This window comes from Rhinoraja longicauda, chromosome 12 (genome assembly GCF_053455715.1).
Source record: "Rhinoraja longicauda isolate Sanriku21f chromosome 12, sRhiLon1.1, whole genome shotgun sequence".
NCBI classification, from domain to species: domain Eukaryota; kingdom Metazoa; phylum Chordata; class Chondrichthyes; order Rajiformes; family Arhynchobatidae; genus Rhinoraja; species Rhinoraja longicauda.
Genome location: NC_135964.1, coordinates 28,923,801 through 28,942,073, shown reverse-complemented (window position 1 = coordinate 28,942,073; position 18,273 = coordinate 28,923,801). Strand labels below are relative to the sequence as shown.

The following is an 18,273-nucleotide window of genomic DNA, read 5'->3' as shown; positions in this document are numbered from 1 at the left end:
AGAGCAAAGAGAAAAATACAAGAGTGCAGAATATCGTTTTTCAGCTTTGTAGTATAGTTTCAGAGTATCCACAATGAGGTAGCTTGGAAGATGATTTGTGAATTGTGAAATGAGAAAGGAATATAGGTGAAAGGGGAGAAATAGGTGAGAATACAGGTGGGACTCCGGAGAGGGGGGAGGAGGGGGGAGAAGGGAGGGTGGGATGGGGGTTGTAGTTATCTAAAATTAGAGAATTCAATGTTCATACCGTCTGGGTTATTAGATGCCCAAGCAGAATATGAGGCGCTGTTCCTCCAGTTTGCGCATGGCTCACACCGGCAACGGAGGAGACACAGAACAGAAAGGGTGGTACGAGAACAAGAAGATGTTAAAATGGTTAGTAATCGGGAGAGCCAGTAGGCCTTAGCAGATGGAGGCAAGTGTTCAGGAAACAGTTGCCCAATCTATCCTTGGTCTAACAGATGTACAGGAGGCCACATCGGGAACACTGGGTGTAGTAGATGAGGTTAGAAGAGGTGCTTGTTAACCTGTCTCACCTGGAAGGACTGCTGGGGTCCTTGGATGGAGGTGAGGGAGGAGGTATTCAAAGTTAGAGTCATACCGCGTGGAAACAGACCCCTCGACCCAACTTTCCCACACCGACGACAAGTCCCATCTACACCTGTCATATCCATGTAGCTAATTGTTTCCTAAACGTTGCAATAGTCCCTGTCTCAACTACCTCTTCTGGCAGCTGGTTCCATACACTTACCACCCTTTGTGTGAAAAAGTTACCCCTCAGATTCTTATTAAATCATGCCCCCTTCACCTTAAAGCTACATCTTCTGGTTCTCGATTCCCTTACTTTGGGCAAGAGACTGTGTCCATCGTTCTATTGGTCTCACGATTTACACCTCTATCAGATCACTTTATTCACAAAATGCTGGAGTAACTCAGCAGGTCAGGCAGCATCTCGGGAGAGAAGGAATGGGTGACGTTTCGGGTCGAGACCCTTCTTCAGACCCTTCTATCAGATCACCCCTCGTCCTACTGGCTCCAAGGAATAAAGTCCAAGCCTGCCCAACTTCTCCCTCTAGCACCCTTTCCAACTTGACATCTTTCCAAAACACATGGCGCCCAGAACTGAACACAATACTCTAAATGTGTCATATATAACTGCAACATGACCTCCCAACGTCGATACTCACTTCTAATTATTGTAATGTTCTAATTGTTTCGGATAATCTGTGACAGCCGCAGACTCTCCGTGAGGAAGGTCGGGCGGATGTACGGTGCACCGGACAGAGGCCAGTTCATGTCCATCTGACGGGTCAGCCGCTGCGTTGGCCAGGGCGGCTGGGACATGATACCGGTGGGTGGTCCCCGTGGAGGCGTGGCCAGGGCAAAGTGGCCCAGACTGTCGGCCTCTGCTTTCTTGCACCGCCTGGTGACATCGCTCCTAAGGGTCTGTTGAGGAGTTCCAGGATTTAGATACAGCGGCCTTGAAGGGACGACAATATATTTTCATGACAAAATTCTGTTGTTCTTAGAGGGGAAGCCGATGTTCCTCGGAATCCGTTCCCCTGTCCCTCCGAGGTGGCGGGTTTAGAAAGTGCTGTGGTGCTGGGCAATACACTGATGAGTATTTTACAGATCTGCTACACACTGCAAGCGCCAGTGGAGGGGTGGATAGATCAGGTTCGCGCTCTGTTGAAGCTTGGTTTGTTCAGATTTTGCAATGATTGGCAACTATTTGGGGAATTCATTTCACGAAGAAACAAGTGTCAAGAAGCAGAGCGGCATGAGGTTAAACTGGCTCCTGCTGGAACGAAGGCAGAAGACACGGGCTGTGCAAATAACATGACTTTATTATTTATGTTACGATAGAAGTGATTTCCACATAATATACACTATGTACAATGGCTGAGATAACATCAAAGGCCGCACATGCAAAATGCGTTCCCCAAACTATATACAGACATCGGAAGATCTTTTGGCCATACGCGTGGAACTGGGTTCCCCGAAAATCGATGACTTACTAAAACTTACAAAATAATAAGATAGAACAATATATTTTTTTACATGCTGAAAGCCAGTCGTGAACAAAAACCTGATAGATTACACAATGTAATTTTAACAGCAAATGCTCAAAACCTGTAAATTAAAAAAGCACGAAGTCGTCTATATTATACGTACATACATCACTCGGTGAATTGTATTTTTTCCACAGCACGTTGCACCTTAAAGATGCAAGTCATCTCTCATCTACCAATTGTGCTTCGACTACACTTTCTACTTCTGGTACAAAACAGTTTGCATTTGTTAAACAAAGATCGCCTTTGCCTTCTATTACCGAAGATAATAGAAGTGCAATTAAGTGCATAGTTCCTTTGTAGTCTCCTGTTTTGTTTATACCCTCCTAAAGCCACAGTAAACAATCTTGTTCAGGGTAGGTCTTGTAATCTGGATGTGATTTCAGGAGAACAGAAAACACACATGGGCGTGAAACTGAACAAATGATTGAACAATGCTCCCATTCTGCTTTGTTCCTTTCAAGAAAAGCATCATTTTTGAATACACTTTGTCATACTGACAAGACAACTAACCGATCTTCCAGGAGACACGAAACTGCAGATGCTGGAATCTTGAGCAAATAAAAACTAGCAGCTGGATGAACTCAGCGGGCCAGGCAGCATCTGTGGAGGGAAATGGACCGACAGCGTATCGCACCGGGACAATTGTCGTCTTCGGAGGGACGGCCCCGACCCGAAACGTTGTCTGTCCATTCTATCCCATCCACAGACGCTGTCTGACCGCTGAGTTACTCCAACAATTTACTGTGTTTTGCTGACAGATCTTCCTGCCTGATGGTACCTTTCCTCTCAAATGTAAACATAGCTTTTCATAAGCAGCTACCTCTTGAGACTACGGTTTACCTATATTTGTGATCATGAAATGGTTTAGTAATCTTGTGCCTGGGGATAATTGGAAGAAGGTTCCTGTAATTCTCGAGGGAGTTCCCAGACAAGTCTCCACCTGCAGCACCACAGCCACATTATGACCCGCTGCCGCCAATCTCCACAGACATCTCACTCCCTGCGCCCAGGCCGAGGATTCAGCCCCTGCACAGCAACCTCGGCTCCTGCGTGGCTATTGTTAATTCTGATTAATGCACCCCACTTTACCCCTCTCTGCCCGCCATTTTACTTGCTAATGACGATACGAAAAACGAATGAACGCACGTCACACTAACAAGCTGGTATAACACGTAGAGGTGGAATTACACTCGTTTCCTTGGATTCCTATCAGCATGGATGGTCCCGTGGCCCTGCCTCCACCTCTCCCCTCACAGCTCCGTCACCCCCCTTCGCTGTCCTGCCAACACTTTCACCAAACCACTCATGAATAACGGACCTGTCAGTGCGACGCCCGAGAAACAATCTCTGAGACGAAATACCTAAGTTTTATCTATCATACTTTCTTTTATGATATCCTATTCCAATACTATTCTACAACGAATTTCGTGAATTTTCTGTCTACATAAACATGGCGGTTGAATCTTTTAATATTCTCGTCAATTAAACCGCTCCCCTGTGAAGGTTTTTCAGGAGAAGATGGTCAGCCCACTGACCTCCTGCCTCTCTCTCCCCAGCCCTGTTCTGGTCTAAGAGCTCCAGTTCCGTCAGTTCCCGGTTTCACGCCACAAGTAGTTGACAGCAAATCAATCAGATTAGTGCATCATTCAAAATAATATAAAGCAACCATCCAATTGTTACATATGAAGAGAAAAGTGGTGGACTATATTTGGTGCATTTACTTCATGTGCATGTTTATTAGAACAATTTGGGACAAAAGATCAGATTGCGAAAGGAGCAGGACAATACAATTGTTCTTAGGTGTGTGTGGAGCTTTGCGTCTGACCCTCTCATCAAGCGGCTGAGTTGGGAGAGATGAGCTACCTGCCCTAGTAGCTCAGCAGGTACATGCACTGTTCCCACAGTCCCTTCCCATTTGCAGCAATCCCAATCGGCCGCTATTCCTGGCAGCTGGTACCATCAGAGAGCACAGCTCTCCCTTTCACCTTCGTGCTCTTAATGTTAGCTCTGTCTTTCGTCTGTGTGTTGAGGTGCAATCTGCTTCCAGTGAGTAAACCTATCGCGTGGCAGTCGCGGATACAGCTTTATTCGTGTTAACTGCAGTGTTCGGGGAGGCCAGGCTTCCCATTCACCACACCTCATGTGAAATCGCTCTCCAAGACCACCACATAAACAACTTGCAACTCAACGTCGTTTGGCAGGGTACGATTCCTGAGTACTTTTACATTTTAAGTGGTCCCCTAAATTGGCAATATAAAATAACTAACATTTGGGTTTGGCTTATAAAATTTCAGTCATTTCCTTCAGCTCACACTGAATTCAGTATAACTGGTTGCATATTTACATAATGCACCACCACCAGCAAGTGCAGTAGGAAGGCCAGTGGTCAGCGTGAGTTTTATTGTTGCAGCACAAGGTCATGGATTAAATGTAGGAAGTTAGAGAGACTCGGTTCACCGTCTCACCAGACCGCAGGCATTGTGACAGGGCTAATCTGGACGGAGTTTTTGGTATTCTGACGATACAAAATTCTAATATCGATAATACTATCGAATGAAATGGCCTTTTAATGTAAACTGGAGATTCTGGAGTATTACATCTGGTCAAATATCAGAGCAAAAGGCACATTGGATTAGGAAACATTCCACTAATTCCCTGCACAGGAAACAACGTGACTCTCTCCCCGCTCCTGATACTCAGTTACCTTAGGTCACTCAGCTGAGCAGTGTGTCATTAAATTCCTCTCTCCAATTGCTAGATCCCTTAGGAAAGTCAAACATCAATCTGATTCTATTTCTAAACGTAAGTCAACTCACCAGTCTCAATGAACCAGGGATGAATGATCAGGAATGTGCCAAAGGAATGAAGCACCCGGAGGAACTAATCGAGTGTGGACAAACTGTCGGTCAATTCCGTTTAGATTGTACTAAACCTTGGTTGGTCAATGTACTGACAGCAGCCTGAGACACCATCACACAGACTGCCTTCCAGACACTGCGTCAGACGAGTTAGTGACTGTCGTCCTCTCTTACCAGATCATTTCACATACAAATCACCAGCACACTTTCAGGAAGTTAAGATTATTCAACAGATGAAATCGAGTGTTAACTAAAATGACTAAACTGCCACAGTAAAATAAAATTGTTCCAATCTTTAAAAATCAGTTTTAGCTGCAAGTCTTTCAAATTTACAAACTTCATCTCGATGGATGGGTAAAACATCTTCTGAATAAATAATATAAATAACTTATGACCAAGTTCTAAATTTCCTCACAATCAAAAGCATTGTTATATCATAGCAACTACACAAATTAACACAACAAAAGGGTGTTTCTTTAATATATTAAAACATACTTAGGAATTTGGTCTTTCCTCACTTCTGCAAAAGCTGTAACTATCCGTAGTTGCAAAGTTAATGCACTGATTAAATACTGTGACATATGTAGTTTTTAGTTATGCTTTTAAAACAAATGTTGCGAGTGGCTCCACACGTCAGCTGAGGAAAAGTGTCCGCCTTTCGTACGTCATGTCCTCGCCCTGGGCTTGAGGCTGAGCTGCCTGCGGTCAGCAAGCAGGTGGCAGCCCTGGGGCTTCGGTTTCACAGAAACAACGGGGGTCTGCTCGCGGCCCAGTCCAACAGTGCTTGAACAGTCATACTTACTTTCAGCAACCCTTTTCCTTCCAATATGTGATGGGGCAAACATAGCTTCTCCTAAGGGAAGGTAGCACACAAAAAAACAGAAAGGTTAGCACGAACCATCCCAGGCACAGATGCGCAAGGAGAATTTAGTTCAGCTCAGAGTGGCGGGCGGCAGGAAGAGAAAGCTGACCTGGCCTCTGGCTTCTGAACTGCTGCTGTTCACATATCACCAACAGGATCAGTGCTAAGAGGTCAGCAGGTGACCCACCCGCCTCTTAGCTCACGCACACGCCAACCACACACACACACACTTATCACGGACCTCACCCTAAGTAATTGACAATGAGTGAAATCACACCAGCAATGGCAGGTGAATCAGGAGAATCTTAAACTTCAGTCAGTGTCCAAATATCTTTCCAGCAGTTCATGAATAGTCTCACAGATCAAACACTGAAGCATCAGAGGGAATCCGAGCTGGTTTTTTTCCAGAATCAGGTCTGTTCCATACCAGAACATCCGAGATGTCCTCATTCTTTAGGGAACGGGGGTTCCCCTCTCCTATCATAGATGAGGCACTCACTCGTGTCTCCTCGGTACCCTGCAGCTCCGCCCTTGCTCCCCTTCCCCCTAGTCGCAACAGAGAGTCCCCCTAGTCCTTACCTTACACTCCTTCTGCCGTTGCTTACAACACATAATTCTCCAAAATTCCCGCCACCTCCAACGGGATCCCACCACTAGCCACATTTTCCTATCACCACCCCTTTCAGCCTTCCGCAGAGACCGTTCCCTCCGCAACTCCCTGGTTAATCCATCCCTTCCCACCCAAACCACCTCCTCCCCAGGTACCTTCCCCTGCAACTGCAGAAAATGCAAAACCTGTCGCTATACCTCCTCCCTCGACTCTGTTCAGGGACCCCGACAGTCCTTTCAGGTTAGGCAGAGGTTCACTTGCACCTCCACCAACCTCATCTACTGTATCCGTTGTTCAATTTGTGGACTCGTACATCGGCGAGACCAAACGCAGACTGGGTAATCGTTTCGCAGAACACCTTTGCTCAGCCCGCGTGAACCAACCTGATCTCCCGGTTGCTGGACAATTTAATTCTCCTTCCCATTCCTAGACTTTTCTGTCCTCGGTCTCCTCCACTGTCAGAGTGAGGCTAAACGCAAATTGGAGGAACAGCATCTCATATTTTGCTTAGGCAGCTTGCAGCCCAGTGGTATGAATATTGAGCTCTGGCCTTCCCTCTCTCTCTCTCTATCCCTCCCCCACCCAAGTCGCACTAGCTTCTCATTTTCACCCTACAAACAGCTTACAATGGCCTCTTTCCTTTATCATCGTCACTTTTTTGCATATCTCTGCATATCATTGTTCTTTATCTCTCCACATCACCGTCTATATCTCGTTTCCCTTATCCCTAATCAGTCTGAAGGGTCTAGACCCGAAACGTCACCCATTCTTTCTCTCCAGAGATGCTGCCTGTCCCGCTGAGTTACTCCAGCTTTTTGTGTCTACCAATATTATTGATCCCAACCGAAAGTGCCCCACCACATTTACACATTGCCCGGGTTCACTGCCTGCTCAGAGAAAATATTCAGGTGTGCATCCCAAGTCTCACGTCATGGAAGGAAAGCTCTAGGAGAGAATTCTTCAAGATAGAATTTACTCCCATTTGGAAGAGAATGGATTAATTGGGGACAGTTAGCATGGGTTTGTTGTGACAGATCATGTCTTACTAACTCCAGATAGAGGGTTTTTTTAGGTGGCGATGGAGGTAGATGAGGGGAAGGCAGTTGTCTACATGGATTTTAATAATGCATTTGATAAAGTCCCCATGGCAGGCTGACCCAAAAGATTAAGATGCACAGAATTAACAGTGACCTGGTCGTATGGATTCAGAACTGGTTTACTGATATAAGAAAAGAGGTTGTGGCAGAAGGACAAAATTCAGGCTGGAGGTTTGTGACCAGTGGAGTCCCACATGAATCTGTGTGGGACCGCTGCTGTTTGTCAAATATATATATATATATATATATATATATCGAAATGAACCTAACTGTAGATGGATTGGTTACTAAGTTTGCAGAAGATATGAACCATGCTAGCCTCACGGATTGGGTGAAGGGCTGTCAAAGTTTACAATGGGATATAGACCAGCTACAGAAATTGGTGGAGAAATAGCAGATGGAGTTTAATCCGAGCAAGTGTGAGGTGTTGTACTTTGGGAGGTTGGATGTAAGGGGATAATATACAATTAATGGTAAAACCTTTAACACCATTCATGTACAGAGGGATTTGAGGGTCCAAGTCCATAACTCCCTGAAAGTGGCAACACAAGTAGACAGAGTTGTAAAGAATGCATATATGCTTGTCTTCATTGGTAGAGACATTGAGTATAAGAGGCAGGAAATCATGATACAGCTTTATAGAACTTTGGTTATGCCACATTTCGAATACTGCTTACAGTTTTGATCATCCCAATACAAGGAGGATGTGGGGGTTTGGAAATGGAGTAGAGTAAATTTACCAGAATGATACCTGGATTAGAGATTAACTACAAGGAGTGGTTGGACAAACTTGCACTGTTTTCTCTGGAGTGTCGGAGATTTGAAAGAAATATATAAAATTACGAGAGGCCTAGATAGGGTAGACAATCAGAACCTTTAACCCGGGATATTAATATCAAATACTAGAGGGCATAGTTTTAACGTGAGAAGAGCAAAATTTAAAGGCAATGTGTGAGGCAGGATTTTTCATGCATAAGGTGGTGGATGCCTGGAACCTGCTATCCAGGGCGGTAGAGGCAGATATAAAAGTGGCATTCAAATGGCTTTTGGATAGGCGTATGGATATACAGGGAATAGAGATATGGATTATGTGCAGGCAAGATAAGAGTTTGCCTTGGCATCATGTTCGGCACAGACATTGTGGGCCAAAGGACCTGTTCCTGTGGTGTACTGTTCATAGGCCTGCCAAGCCTACCCCAGGCTAGCTGAAGTGAATCCTTGAGTTGTATTCTGGGTTACTCTGCACCATGCATGGGTTTTACCAGCAATAATCTAGACTGCGCATTGCTCACACTCCCAGGCTTGGTACACACACAGCTTTAGTCTCCTTGTTTACTTAATGATCCAGGGTATTTTAGATCTTCCCTGCATTGCCTCGTGCCAACAAAAAGGAGGTAATCACCTCAGCATCACCAAAGCCTATTCCCAGGGTGGCCTTGGCAGAGACCAGGGTTGACCACAGGATGGCGCTAAAAGTCAATAATCCTGATGGACAGTTTCCAATTGCAGAGCAATTGATTCTCACGTGTTTATGTAAATATATTTCCAGGCAGAGGGTAGTGGCACGTAGTTGGGGTACAAATGACAATTACATCGTTAAGTTACTGGAACATGAGGATATAAATATCTTTCCTAACGAAACATGTTTCGCCAGAATTTCTTCACTGCTCCCCTTTGCTTTGCACTGGGACCACATGAACAAAGCCACAGACCCTGCTGTGATGCAGGAAGTTACAGGACATTGTGTGTTCCATGAAAAAAGTCACAGAGAACAGAACCAGGCCTTTCAGCCCATCATATTCATGCTGACCCATCTAATCCCATTTACCTGCACTGTAGAATTATTGTAACGGAAACAGACAGTGGGTATTAAAAAGAATAAATACCTGCAATTGGATTATAAATACGGTGCGAGGATATATGCACATGCAATGTTCTAAATCAGTACGCTCCAGTTGTAAGTAATATATAGCAGCACTAAAAAGAAAGCGTGGAATACACAAAAGCCAAACAGATCCCAAGTGAAAAAGGCTGGTGTTGGCTGTTGGACTTTCTCCCTGTGTGTCAGCAGTGCGGCAACAGTCCTTTGAATGGAGTGGACGTCCGACTGCAGGATGTCGTACGGAGAGCAGAGGTCAGCCTGTCCGAGGGGCAGCAGTCAGGGCAGAAGAACAATGCATGAAATTACAAATACAGAACTTAGCAAGAGACCGAATGAACAAGAACCAACAGGCCATATTAGTAGCATGCATGGGATAACCGTGCTATCTTGCAATGTCTACTGTCTAAGAAAGCAGCCAGAACTATGGGATGCACTTGCTAAGCAGGTTTAAGATTAAAACAAGATAGATGCTATTTTTAAGGTGTTAATGCGGCTGTGGGTCAGAGAGGATTTCTAAAGCTGCTGTGCCATCTCAATCTTTAGACACACGGAAGCTGGGAGAGAAGCAGGAGAGAAGCGTGTGACAAGCTCATGTGTCTAAAGATGGCTCATTTATCAGACATCCCAATTCTACGATTGTCCTGGTACTGATAAACCAAACCTCTTGATTCTCACAGGTGTGAAGCATTGAAGTGAAATCATCAACATGTCATCCGAACCCAGCAAGTCACAGGCAGGGATTTGGTTCAAAAATAAAGGAAGGCCGTGGTTTAGATGTAATTTTGTGCTCAAAATAAATTAAATGAATCTCTACATTTTTTTGCATTGGAAGTATTATTTTACCTTGTCCGCCCAGTTGTGTTTGCAGCACACTCTGGACCAGGAATTGTATCCAGTCAATTACCTGTGGGTCCTAAATCAAACAGACTGCTGCTGGGACAATTGCATACAGATGTATCTGTGAGATTGTGAAGCAAGCACTACACCAGTTAGTCTGCTGCTGGGTCTCCCTGCACCGTCACTGTTCCAATGACAGTGATTTCAAGTCATGCCCACAACTGCCACTATTTTGAGAGCAACACATCTGGAATGGGGAGGGGGGGGGGCAATGTGCAGGCTTTGACAGCTCCTGAGGGCTGGCAATGGCTGCAACTGGAACCAAAGCATGCTGTGAAAATGGACCAAATAATTGATAATTGCTAAAGTCCCCCACAGATGCTGTCTGACCCGCTGAGTTCCTTCAGCAGTTTGTTTTTTTACTGCAGCCTCTTGTATCTCCATGAGACTGACAGCCTGATGTGTTTATAGTGAATCAGGCTCGATCAGTCGCTAACAGTTCATGGGATCAAGGGTCACTTGATGCCGCATACTCTTCAAAATAAAGGTATCAAGCCAAAACCCATTCCATTTTGCAGCAACATCAATGTGTTGCGATCTGGTAGAGCTGATGTGTCCCATTTTGCAAACATGTGCTGAGAGGGCAGACTCTGGAGCTGAGCTCCCGGGCAGTGGTGCTCTCCACAAATCCAGATAGACCACTGAGCACAATGCGCTGGACACTGTTCTCAACACCACACGAGAAAACCCAAGAGGTCTGGAGGGAAGTAGTGCTTTGTTCTTTCTAGACTGTTACATAGATTTAAGAAGGATATGGAGCCAGAAAGATTGTGACTTACAGACGATCTGGCTGCCATTATCTTAAATCATCAGAGAAAGGACAACCAAGCAGCTAAGCAACTATGGATGAAGCAACTATGGATCTGCTATGGAAGCATCTAAGGGGAGCCAATGCAGAAACTGCTCATCTGATGGGCGATTCAGACAACATATTTTTGAGGCACTCCTTTCTTCATGCACATTAAATCCATTCAATCCCTGGGCTGTGCAAACATGGGCCTCAGTCTTTAAAACATTCATAGAATTACAAGTGGTTGGGAGTGAGTTTTAAGATGATAAATTAACCCTGTGTTAAGATAATTTGTACATTACACATATAAGGTCTTGCTGATTTGTGAGCCCAGTCTGAGGCAGAAATTAGATTCCAAAGAATTTATAGAATTATCCCTTACAATGTGAAGTTCAGGCCCAACGGGTGATTCAAGGTGTTTGGTAATAGAACAAATGATCATCTGCCCATGACCAGCTGACAACTTCCTTTGCCTGGGGTACAGTTGATCCCTGGGTTATCTCTTCCGTCATCACTTCTAAATATTCTCATCCTCCCAGCCTTAACTGCACCTTCAGCCTTTCCAGAATAATCCCACTAACTCTTATTCTCCCAGAGATAAAACTTGTCAACATGCAACCCTTTTATAGTTAAGATGCTATGAACTATTAGGTAGGTTGCTCAGTTTGCTTCTACTGAACAAACGTGTGGAAGACCAGGCTGTTTAGATAGAATTGCTAACCTTTTACGAGATGCACTGCAATTCATCTGAGGGAATGGGCTCATTTTAAAGTCATACTTTCACATCAGCCACACATAATGTACAAGTACCCCCCCCCCCCCCCACTGTATGGTCTACTTGTACCATCCTAGAGAAGGTCAGCCGTTCCACACCTGCTCTGGCTAAAGCTGGAAGTGCACCTGATTCAGTGACATCTTGATCTACTCCTATTCCACTATTGAAGAACAGAGAGAAATGAATGTGGGAAATGGATTAAAGCCCTTGTTCCCTTCAGTGTTGATTTGGAAAGAGAGAATAAAGGGTAAATACAGTCTCAAGTCTGTCAACATGTGCCCTTGGTTACAATCATTACACTTCATGTCATATGGTACAAGACAAAGTATTGAGCAAGTTCTCACCATTGGACAACTCTGTTCATTAGCTCATCAAAAAATATATATATTTAGTTAGCTCTAGCATTTGGTTTGTGTTATAAACAAATCCATGAATCATGAGGTAGACACAAAATGCTGGAGTAACTCAGCAGGACAGGCAGCATCCAAGTATATTTAGTTAACTTTTTTAATGGTTAAATACTTTAAATTTATTTAAATAGTTGACCTTAATTGTCATTATCTGTAAATGTCTCTGAATGTTAGACATTCATACACTGTTAAAGTGTGGTTACAGCTGGCAAAGACATGGGAGGACTCTGCCAGCTGTCATTGTTCCTGTAGTTTGGACATGGGGCTTCCGCATGGTGTTGTTGAGGGCTGCGGGAGTCTAGGATGTCATGAACTCTGCACCCAGACACGATCAGCCCAGGGGTGGGGGTACAATCACAGATTGTGGGTTCCACTAAAATTTCTTTCAATTATACCCTACAAACCCCATCCCCCCTAATGACATGAAAACATAGACTGAAGAAAGCAGGATGAGGCAGCTTTGCCAATCTCCGATCTAAACAATCTTTTCCACTCTGAGCAGGACTCTGAAGAATTGCCAAACTTTTTCTAAGAAGACAGTTATCCAAAGTTAATAACTTTTATCTGCTCAAAGAATAGGAAATGGAAACAATTCAATAGGTAAAGTAATGACTTGCTGACATGAAATTCAAAACGAATCCCACTGGAAATTGACACGGATGTATCCTCGCTTTCTTTGTGGAACAACTTCCATACAACGCAAGGCCTCAAAGGAGAAAAGTTCAATCATATAAATTTATGCTGTGGCTTTCTGGTAGGAAAAATATCCATGGTACTTTCCAGAGGACAGGGGGAAAACAGAATTGACACAGCAAGAGATGGTGGGCAGGAGAGGGTGCTTCAAGCCTCTACCATATTATGGAGACATTGTGGACTGGGAGGAATGTAAAAATGGTTATGAATTTTCCATTTATGATGGCAGGGCAAGGATGAAGTTTCAATATACCATGGGATTGGTATTTAATACTAAATGAACGTGGTATTTGTATCAGTTTCGTTATTGCCACATGCACTGTTATAGTGAAAAACTTTGTTTTGCGTGCTATCCAAAGGCAAATTAACCCACAGACGAGTGCAATCAAACCATACTTGAGTACCACAGGTGGTGAAAAAAGAGAAAGGAAACAGAGTATAGAATATAGTGTTACAGCTACAGAGAAAGAGCAGCTTAATTAAAGTGCAAGGGCTGCAACAAGGTAGATTGGGAGATCATGAATATATCTTTAACACATGAGGTCCAATCAAAAATCTGATAACAGCGAGGAAGAAGTTGTTCTTGAATCTGGTGCTATATGCTTTCAAGCTTTTGTGTCTACTGCCTGACAGGGAAGGGGAGAAAGGAAATGACTAGGGTTGTGTCAGAGGAGTACACACACCGAGTTGTGATGCATTCGAATAGGATGCTTTCTATAGTGCATCTCTATGGGAAGCTGCACTTTGTGCATTTGGAGTTTATGAAATAAAAAATGGGTGAATAGTATAGAACTCGAGGAGTGATAAAAGTGCAGGGGACTCAGTAGCTAGGGCACAGGATGATCAGTGGAAATATGTCTTGGAAATGAATCTGCACCTTAGCTCCAGATCATGAATGGCAAGGACTGGTTCAACTGAGCGAGGAGTAAGGAATCTTTGGAGAAAGAAAAAGCTACCATTATGTGCTTTAATCCCACCGCAACATGGCTGGCATTTGGTTGCCCTTTAGACTGGCCAAGCGTTTTGCTCATTTGTTGATAGTCTTCCAAGAAAATTCGAATGGCAGGAAACAAAGCAACTTCAGTGATAAACACATCACAACAATAGATGAGACTGCAGCCCTCATGGCTTCCATTTTAAAATCAGTGGCTCTGCTACAATTTCAATGCAAGGAATTATTATAAGGGAAACAGACTTCTACTATCCATCACCATAGGGATGGGGAGCATCCCATAAATATTATGCTTAACAGTTTGATTTGGCATTTGTAACTAAAGGATTGACAGGAAGTGCAACTTTGCATGGAATGAAGTTATGACATCTAGGGTGACTGTATTTTAATAGATATCCTTAAAAAAAATAAAGCTATTCAACACCATGAACAGCCACATATCATATGTAGATTTTACTTATTAACCTGTTCTAATTTGTACAGAAGCAACAGTGCACTCCAGATTTATAGTGAGTTTGTGTACTGTGGAAGTAGATCTCGAGTGTGGTCCTTTATTCAATTAATTCTAGCAAGGGTTGAAGTAGGATTTAAAGTATTTGAATCTGATGTAGAATCTCCCGCAGCTCAGTGATTTAAATGGTCTCAGCATCTTATTGCTACATGTTTGGCGAAAATAAATGTATTTGTGGAATATTAAGACCCAGGGGAGGGAGGGCAGCATTCTCCTTAACCTGCATCAGACTCCACTGTCTGTTGCAGATGTATTCTGCTAAATGTTCTGCTTGAAGGTTCCTCCTTCGTGGGCTTCACGCATTGAATGCATTGAAGCTATTTCAGGGGTCTTCAGCGAAACGGATAGGAAAGGCTTACGGAAATATGGGCCAAACATGGGCAGGTGGGAATAACGCAGATGGGGCATCTTGGTTGGCATTGGCAAGTTGAACAGAAACGCCTGTTTCAATGCTGTATGGCTCTGACACTTTTAGATATCCCACTTATCCTGCAATATGTTTTCATACGACTTCACTGTCACAAAAAAAAGCTGTCAAATTGCAGTTTGGCACTAGTTCCACTTCAGGGGATCAAGATTACGGTCCACCAGCTCCTTCTGAAGTACTGATCAGCATTACTGAAGGCACATACTTCCCAAAAATTAAAAAATAAATGTTTACACTAGGCGACCTACGAAATTACCAGTTCTTTGAAATCTTAATCATATTTGACTTGAAGTGATTTATTTTGATGACACTTTTAGACAAGAAAGCCATTGAATAAATTCTGTGGACCGTGCCTCCTTACAATGAAGCTGCAGCTAAATCTACGAAGAATATCCCATGGTTTCCAGTCAATGCCGACCATCCATCACCAGTTCACACTAGTTCGATGTCATCCCTCATTCGCATCCACTTCCTATAGACTAGCGTCAATTTACCGAGGCCAATTAACCTACAATCCGCATGTCTTTGGAATGGGGGAGGAAGCCTACGCACCCGGAGGAAACCGATGTGGTGACAAAGAGAACGTGCAAACTCCACACAGACAGCATCAGAGGTCAGGATTGAACCAAGTTTCTGGCAGTACGAGGCATGAAATCCAGGTGGCAGTTGGACAGATTAGGACTTTATTCCTTGGCGGTTAGGAGATTGAGGAGTGACATTATATAGGTGTGTAAAATCAAGAGGGGTATAGATAGGTGAATGCACACAGTCCTTTCTCCATAGTTGGGGAATCAAGAATTAGAGAGCATAGGTTTAAGGTGGGATGGGAAAGATTTAATGGGAAGTTGAAGAGCAACTTTTCACGCAGAAGATGGTACACGTATAGAATGAACTGCCTTACGAAGTAGTAGAGGTAGGTAAAATAACATTTAAAAGACATTTGGACATGTACATGGATAGGAAAGGTTTTGAGGAATACGAGTCAAACGCAGGCAAACTAATGTAGATGGTCACCTTGGTCGATATTATCAAGTTGGACTGAAGGGCCTATTTCCATGTTGTATGACTCTATGACCATTATTTTATTGATTTTCAACTGACAAGATAGGAACAGGAGTGGTTGGTCCCTTCAGTCTGTTCACCATTCCATGAGATAGGTAGTGATCTTTTACCTTAAATTGCGCCTTATCCCCAATTTCCTTTACAATATAATGAGATGAATAAAATGAAAATTTAGTTAAGAGATCACTTACAAAATTCGGTATCCCGTCTCAACTTAGTAACAGCTTCATCCAATCCTGATTGTAATGTGGAACATGTTTGCACAGCAATTTTCTTTCACCAAATCTCACAGATCAGTAGTTACCATTACAGTGACAGCAGTTTTATGACTTATGAAATGAAACCCCTGAAGAGTCAAAGGTCTCTTCAGAGTAGATACAGGAATAACTCAGAACTTGGAATGAAGAACAGGCACTTACTCCAGGTCACTTACAAGCCTTTGAAGCCCGTAATTAAATTGATTGTATTGTTATTTAACATGCTGACAATATGAAAAGGCCAAGAGGTAATTTGTTTCCACTTAAATTATTTTTTGGAAGCTGCCATTCTTTCAAGTTTATTTTCCCAAACTATTGAGCATGTGCCAATCATCATCCCAATCGGTCATCCTAGGAAGCGTGCTGATTTACAATTGAATATTGAAATTACCTCGGGTACACCCATTTTCCTGCAAGCTTCCAGGAAGTTTTCCACGTTTCTCCTGCATTTTGCCATGCTTAGCTTAGGCTGTAAGACAAATTCATGACCATTATAAAAAATCAATTTTCAAAAGGAATTGCTCAAATGGTACAATGTATTGTGGACGCCTTGGGTCACTGCTGCTTACCACAACAGTTCAATGATGATACAATATCGAGCCATAGATGCAGAGATGATCACAATCTCAGCAGATAAGCATCACGCAGATGCTGATCTGCTGAGATTGTGATCATCTCTGCATTTGGGTGGCTTGATATTGTATCATCATTGAATTGTTCTCTGCCCAGAAAATTCTCTCTGCCACATGGCACACAGTTAGTTGAAAGACTGCCAAGTCTTCCTGTCAATCCTCCAGTAGGAATTGAACATCTAATTTAGATTTTTTAGATTTAGCGATACAGTGCAGAAACAGGCCCTTCGGCCCACCGGGTCCACGCCGCCCAGCGATCCCCGCACACCCACTAGAGACAATTTTTTTTACATTTGCCCAGCCAATGAACCTACAAACCTGTACGTCTTTGGAGTGTGGGAGGAAACCGAAGATCTCGGAGAAAACCCACGCAGGTCACGGGGAGAACGTACAAACTCCGTACAGTACAGCACCCGTAGTCAGGATCGAACCCGAGTCTCCGGCGCTGCATTCGCTGTAAGGCAGCAACTCTACCGCTGCGCCACCGTGCCGCCCTAGGATGACACTATACTGCAGCACGAAAGGGGCCCAACACTATCTGAGATGCTGTCTTCTGAATGCACGATGAAATGAAGGCTCAGTCTCATTGATCAGATGAATGGGTGGTTTCTTGGAAGAATTCCCAGAGGCAGATATTCAATGACTCCCCTTAACCACCACCAGCTGGCCATATATCTGATCTACTGTTTGTACCATCTTTTATTGTGGAGATTAATAAGCTATCACTTTTAAAGTAACATATTAGCTGTGGAGAGTGTTGAGACTCAAACCACTATAATTGGATTTATTTCTTTCTCCAAAGTACATATGATACAGTTTACAGCTGTGAGGCAGACACATGAGCTGCTTGAACAAAGCTGGAGCTGACTAATGGCAAAGAACCAATCATAAGTCCAAGAGGAGGAAGAACCAAATTGGTCCACTTTTTCACTGCTTTTTTCAATCCTTGGAAAATAGTTGGTAAAAGATGCTCAAGCAGTGAGATGACTTGTGCATTTGGTAGCCTGTTGTAGACAGAGGCAGAGTGCTTTGCTTCGTCAGTAATTCCAATATTGCTGAATAGAGGTCGGTCAGGTTGACAGAAGATCAATTAGTTGGACCATGATCAAATTTGCCTTCTCGGAGTGCTATTAACTTTTAACAGAGAAAATGGTCAAAAACAATTTTTTGAAATAGTTTGGTATTCCCAAATTCCATGTTGTTTGATCCTTCACTAAGCAACAGGGGTTCATTAATAAGAAACAATATACCTGTCGCACACCATGATCTTACTGGATGCAAACAACAACTTTAATCCCAAAACAAGTGGCCGTTCCTCAAAAAAACAGAAGCCTTACCACTGCAGGTGATGGAACGTGTATACTGAGTACAGATCTCGGCCGAACGTGATTGACTAAGTGACACAGAACCACACCATCCATCAAGGCTGCTCCAATTTCTTGTGCTAGATCAATTTTCAGTCTGTTTTCAATATTCTGTTGAA

General features: G+C 43.5%; 1 protein-coding gene across 6 annotated transcripts in view; it reads right to left on the bottom strand.

The window, feature by feature from the left end:
* Window positions 1–757: 757 nt before the first annotated feature.
* The window catches only part of lrch1 (leucine-rich repeats and calponin homology (CH) domain containing 1), a 133,244-nt gene continuing 115,728 nt past the window's right edge, over window positions 758–18,273 (bottom strand). For 3 of the 6 annotated variants that reach the window (XR_013547907.1, XR_013547910.1, XR_013547909.1), the window contains 4 exons: window positions 18,128–18,265; window positions 16,550–16,627; window positions 9,389–9,642; window positions 5,665–5,786 (listed from right to left, as the gene is read on the bottom strand). Coding sequence is in view for 2 of the 6 variants with exons in the window: in XM_078409347.1 (XP_078265473.1) it covers window positions 1,764–1,826; window positions 5,736–5,786; window positions 16,550–16,627; window positions 18,128–18,265 (330 nt within the window). In the remaining 4 variants the exon portion in view is untranslated. The other 3 variants (XR_013547908.1, XM_078409347.1, XM_078409348.1) reach the window with 3 other exon arrangements.